This window comes from Sinocyclocheilus rhinocerous, unplaced genomic scaffold, assembly GCF_001515625.1.
Source record: "Sinocyclocheilus rhinocerous isolate Xijiao unplaced genomic scaffold, SAMN03320098_v1.1 scaffold1128, whole genome shotgun sequence".
Lineage (NCBI taxonomy): Eukaryota > Metazoa > Chordata > Actinopteri > Cypriniformes > Cyprinidae > Sinocyclocheilus > Sinocyclocheilus rhinocerous.
In genome coordinates this window covers 65,563-71,541 of record NW_015632731.1, presented here as the reverse complement: position 1 = coordinate 71,541, position 5,979 = coordinate 65,563, and the positions used below count along the sequence as shown (strand labels likewise).

Here is a 5,979-nt window from a genome sequence, read left to right as displayed (position 1 = left end):
CAGAAAGTGTCATCTCTTTCTGAGGCTGCAGTTTTTTCTGATGAATTTGTACTTACGCACAAAATAGTGTTTTCACCCACAAAGCGTAATTTCCCTGATCGAGTTTGTAGTTCTAAGGATGCCACAGTAGTACCTAAGAACATTTCGAGTGCAGACAGTAGTGAGAACCGTGAATGCTTTTATTGTCATGAGGTTGTGCACCTCATCGCAAATTGTCCCACGTTGAAACCTTAAAATTTAGTAGAAAAGCGAACCCTTCGAAAAGTGTTGCGTTGATTGAAAGACCGGTTTTGTCACCTGAGCAAAATGTGTCTCTGAATTCAGTGGTTGAGTCTACTTTTGAACCCTTCATTTGTGACTGTGTAGTATCACTGAGTGAAGCCCAGTCTGAGTTGCAGCATATTCGCATCCTCCGTGATACTGGCGCTGCCCGATCGTTTATCCTACAAAGTGTGTTGCCATTCTCTGAACAGTCAAGCTGTGGTTCCAATGTGCTGGTGCAAGGTATTGATCTCACAGTAGTTAAAGTTCCTTTACACCAAGTGTTTCTACACTCTGGGATCATTTCAGGGAATGTTAAACAGTTACCTGTTAAAGGTGTGTCGCTCATTCTTGGGAATGATCTGGCAGGTGATAAAGTTTTTTTTTGTCTGCCTGAGGTAATCGATACCCCTGTTGTGCAGAACGGTGATGTGCTGCATGAAGAGTTTCCTGATGTGTTTGGCACATGCATTGTGACCCGAGCTCAAGCACGCAAATTTAGGGATACGGTGGATCTGTCTGATTCGTTTATGTGTGCTGACAATTCTGTTAATGCAAAGAAAGATGTTGGTACAGTTGAGGTAGATGTGTGTGCCCTTCCAGGTGTTGATTTACTCATTGGTAAACCCATGTTAATTGAGGCACAACGTGCTGATCAAACTTTGACTCATTGTGTTGAAGCCGCTGTTGAGCTGACTGATTTGTCAGACCATCCAGTGGCATACTACTTTGAGGATGATGTATTGATGCGTAAGTGGTCAAGTGCCCGGCTCCTCCGGGTTCGGGCAGCCGGCAGGAGTCCCCCGTTCCCTGCTCCTCCCCATCATGGCGGATGGCAGCAGGCTCCGGCCTCAGGCAAACGGCGGCGACTCCTCCGCTCCCTTACGGACGGCAGCCGTCCCCCCACATCCCAGGCAGCCTGCAGCGAGTTCGTCCGCCCCCCCCGGCAACTCACTCCAGCCCACCGCCTCGAGTGTCCACAGCGGCAGACTGCTCCGCCATGCTCGATGGCACCGCGGATTCACCACAGCGGCGAGGGATCTCTGGCAGTGTGTCCCTCCTTCCTCCCGGGTTTCGGCACCAATGTAACAAAGTTTGTAATTCGGGAAGAAGGAGACGGGAACCGGCGAACACTCAAAGAAAACTTTAATAAACTAAACTAACACAAAATAAAATCCAGGCCTCGTCCTCTTTCGTACAACACTGTCGTCACTCCTCCTTTTATGCTTCCGGAGCTCCTCCGTGGGACTCGAGACCGGTGAGTGGCGCAGGTGTCGTGCATTAGCATTTACTCCAGCGGCCTCGCTCCGTTCCCACGGCTCTCGGCCCCGCCCCCACTCGTCACTCGAAATACCGCTACGTTCTCTCAAAGCTCATGCAATTGTCAAGGCAATTGTGAAGTTCTGCACTACTTTTGGAATGCCAAAATACATTCAGTCCGACCAAGGCACCAATTTTATGTCCAGAGTGTTTGCGAAGGTAATGAAACAGTTGAACATCAAACATCAGGTATCCAGTGCATACCACCCTCAGTCGTAAGGCGCTATCGAACGTTTTCATCAAACCCTAAAGTCGATGCTACGAACCTTTTGCGCAGAACATGAAAAAGAATGGGATGAACACATCCCGCTCTTGTTATTTGCAGTACGTAATACCACTCAAGCATCCCTTGGATTTAGTCCCTCCGAGTTAATTTTTGGACACACTGTTTGTGGTCCATTGAAAATTTTGCAAGAGTAAATTCTTTCATCTAGTCGTCCGTCTTCAACTACCAATGTCTTTGATTATGTCAGTGCGTTTCGAGAACGCTTGCATACAGTGTGGAAGTTAGCGAAACATTCGCTCAGTTCTGTGCAAAGCCAAATGAAATCTCACTATGACCAGAAGGCTGTACCGCGATCATTTCAGACTGGAGATAAAGTTCTCATCTTACTTCCAGTGCCAGGTTCAGCACTCCAAGCTAAGTTCACTGGTCCTTACGACATAAAGGAGAAACTAGGAGACACTGACTATGTAGTTGATACCCCTGACCGCAGAAGAAAGTCACGCGTCTGTCACATTAATATGCTTAAAGCGTACGTGTCGCGTTCTGATTCTGAGGTTAGTATGCCCGTTACTACTGTTGTACCAGCTACTGTGTCACTGTCAGAATACTCACCCGAAAGTGATGGTTTGAAAATGAATAGTGCATCATTCTTGTCAGCTCGTTTGCCAAATTCTGAGACTTTGTTGAATTTGTCAGAAAAGTTGTCACATTTGCCTGTATCTGCTCAGGCGGATATTTCCAATCTTATTAATAAGTACCCGACTTTGTTTAATGACTTTCCTTCAACTACCCATGTTATAGAACACGATATAGATGTTGGTTCACATGCCCCAGTTAAACAGAATGCCTATCGTGTTAACCCAGTTAAAAGAGAACTAATGAAGCCGGAAACTCAGTACTTGCTAGAACACAATTTAGCAATTCCTAGTGCCAGTCCCTGGTTTTCACCATGTCTACTTGTCCCTAAGCCAGATGGGACCTCCAGGTTTTGTACTGACTACCGTAAAGTTAATGCTTTAACTAAAGCTGACTCTTTTCCGCTTCCTCGCATGGAAGATTGTGTTGATCGGGTAGGTAACGCTAAATGTGTGACTAAACTAGATCTGCTAAAAGGATATTGGCAGGTGCCACTCACAGAGCGAGCATCTGAGGTATCTGCTTTTGCCACCCCTGATGTATTTCTGCAGTACCGTGTTATGGCTTTTGGCCTTTGAAATGCTTGAGCTACCTTTCAGCGACTGATGTCCATAGTGTTGTCTGATGTGTCCAATTGTGAGGCCTTTTTGGATGATGTGGTGTGCTATGCTGATACTTGGGAAGACCATCTCTAAACCTTGGATGATGTCTTCAAACGCTTGAGAAATGCTAACCTAACCTTGAATTTATCAAAGTGTGAATTCGGTTGTGCCACTGTCACGTACTTGGGAAAGGAGGTTGGGAATGGTCAAGTTCGTCCTCATAATTCCAAGATACAAGCCATCCTTGATGGAATGACTCGATTTCTTTGAATGACTGGCTATTACCGATGTTTTTGTAATAATTTTTCAGATGTTGCCAGTCCTCTCACTGGACTATTACGTAAAGCAGTCTCATTTAAGTGGTCTTCGGAATCTCAGTCCGCCTTTGAAGCCTTGAAAACTTTGCTTTATAGTGCCCCTGTGCTCGCTGCCCCCTGTTTTGAAAAGCCATTCTTGTTGGAAGTTGACGCTAGTGGTACTGGTGCGGGTGCCGTCCTTCTTCAAATGGATTCTGCTGGCTTGAATCACCCAATAAGTTTCTTTTCAAAATAATTCCACAAACATCAGATTAACTACAGTACCATAGAAAAAGAAGCCCTCGCCTTAATTCTCGCTCTTCAACACTTTGAGGTCTATGTTGGCTCCAGTTCGCAACCAGTTACGGTTTATACTGACCATAATCCTCTTGTATTTCTTCAACGTATGTATAATGCTAATCATCGTCTAATGCGCTGGTCACTAATCTTCCAAAGTTACAACTTTGTCATCTGTCATAAAAAGGGTATTGACAATGTGATTGCTGATTCACTGTCTCGTGTTAATCAGTAAAACAGGGTGTTTCATTTTGTGGGTGGCGGTGTTATGAGCCTAAGTCATTTGCTCGTTGTTTCCATTCTGCCCTCTTGTGTTCTCTCTGTGTATGTTTGTGTTTCAGATGGGCGGTTCCTTGAGATAATTTGTTGGAGGCTGCGATTGGTTCTCCTCCACACCTGACCCAGATATAAGGACTGCCCCAAACACTCAATCGGGGCCATGATTGTGCCATCGTGTGTGACTCTGTAGTTTGCCTTTGTGCCTTGCCGTCGTTGTTCGTTTAAGTCTTTGAGTGTCTTACCAGAGAGATAGTGTGTGGGTGTTTAGGATTGTGAGTGTGATTGCAATTCTGTGATAGCTCTGTGATTTTTATTTTTTTGTTTCCATTCTGTGATATTCCTTGTTAACTTGACCCATGCCTGATTGACTACGATTTTGGATTCCGATTGTGAATTGTTGGCTGTTAACTTGTATATATCTTTTGTAAATATGTTGTTAATAAGTTTTGGCAAATTGAGGGATGTAGGGGGTTAGACGCCATTTTATTTTTAAACCTCTTTTCACATTGTTTTTGGTTTAGGGAGGCAGGTAAGTTTAAACTGTATGTTTGTTTGCTTTAATTTTGATTTAGGAAGTGTAGAGTGTTAATAAAAAGGATAATTTTTGTTTGTTATTTTGGCCTTGTCTGCCCCTGACGCTAAACCCTTATTTGTCAATAAATTCTTGTTGTTCAGCATCTCTCTGGTATTGAGGCTCTCTTCCTTTTTCTTCCTTTTTCCAGCTGACCCCTTGCGGTCGTAACAGTAATTGATCTGGTTATGACAAATTAATCGAAGATTTTATAAATCACGTGACACATCAAACTAGCATTTCCATTCATGGAAACATAATTTACGAAGTGCAGAGAAACATCATGGGCCTCATTTATAAAATGTTGCGTATAAACCATCCTAAATTTGTTCTAAGATCATTTCTCAAAAGTGCATAAGTGCGATTCAGAGAAAACGAACGTGCGCACAAAAACACGTGCATGCACCTTTCTTCCAGATGTGACATTTATAAATCACTAATTATCTTGAAATTGTGCGCAGCTGACTGGTGTCAGATCTCCGCCTTGTAACCGCCCCCTAATTAATATCATTACCATACAAAAGAGCACACGCCAATATCCAAATTTCTATGCTTGAGAATGACGAGCAAAAAGAAAAAAAAAACTTTACTGAGTCTGAAATTGAGGTCCTGAAGGCGGAGGTAGAGGTTCGTACGGGGACGCTTTTTATTTAATGTGTAATTATTCTGTGGACAAACAATGTGTATGTGTGTGGTTATATTTTTTCTATTGACTATTATCTAAATTACTACTTCTAGAAACAACAGAAATAATAACAACAACAACAACAACAACAACAACAACAAAAGTAGTAGTAGTAGTAATTATAAAACGATTAAGTTTCCAAAAGTAAGAATAAACTACGAATTCAAGTAACATTTTCAGTCATCTTTAAAAGTAAGCCATCCTATATTAAAATCACTTGCTATGACAACTAATAAAACGTTTAGTATTACGAAATTCTTGCAAAACTTTAAAAAAACATTATTGAATATAGTGTATTTTATACAAATATAACTGATGTAAATGACAAAAACAAAGTTTAAGGCTGATGTCTCTATTCATTTTCACAGAAGCAAAGCAGCAGATGTTATAAATAAAAACAGTTAACAATGTTATTGAATAGAATATATTGAAACCGTTATTGCACGACATCTTATAGGCTACACAGACAAAACAGTCGGAGATGCATTTATGCATTTTTTTTTCTATTGTATGCATTAATAGTAAATCAAGACTTCAGAAGTTATCTTGTAAAATAAGATTAAAAAACCATATGGAATAAACTGTGTACAGAAAGCGAGTAAAGAACTCTCAACATTAGGCTACTAAAAAGGTCAGTTTAATCTCGCAAAAACTCCCGTTAATAAAAAAATCTGACTACACTGCACAATTAATCTCTTACACTGCATCTTTGTTGTTTATGATGAATTTGGTGCTTGCACGTACACTGCTTTTATTATTATTATTGCAGCTTAGATGTTCAAATAGCTGCAGTACTCCGACTTTGC

General features: G+C 41.8%; 1 protein-coding gene across 1 annotated transcript in view; it reads left to right on the top strand.

The window, feature by feature from the left end:
* LOC107742934 (vomeronasal type-2 receptor 1-like) overlaps nucleotides 1-3,138 on the top strand; it is a 26,945-nt gene extending 23,807 nt beyond the window's left edge. The window contains exons 13-16 of the mRNA XM_016556020.1: nucleotides 367-504; nucleotides 943-1,001; nucleotides 2,170-2,310; nucleotides 3,043-3,138. Coding sequence (XP_016411506.1) covers nucleotides 367-504; nucleotides 943-1,001; nucleotides 2,170-2,310; nucleotides 3,043-3,138 — 434 coding nt within the window. The remainder of the gene's footprint in view (nucleotides 1-366; nucleotides 505-942; nucleotides 1,002-2,169; nucleotides 2,311-3,042) is intronic.
* The last annotated feature ends 2,841 nt before the right edge of the window (nucleotides 3,139-5,979 follow it).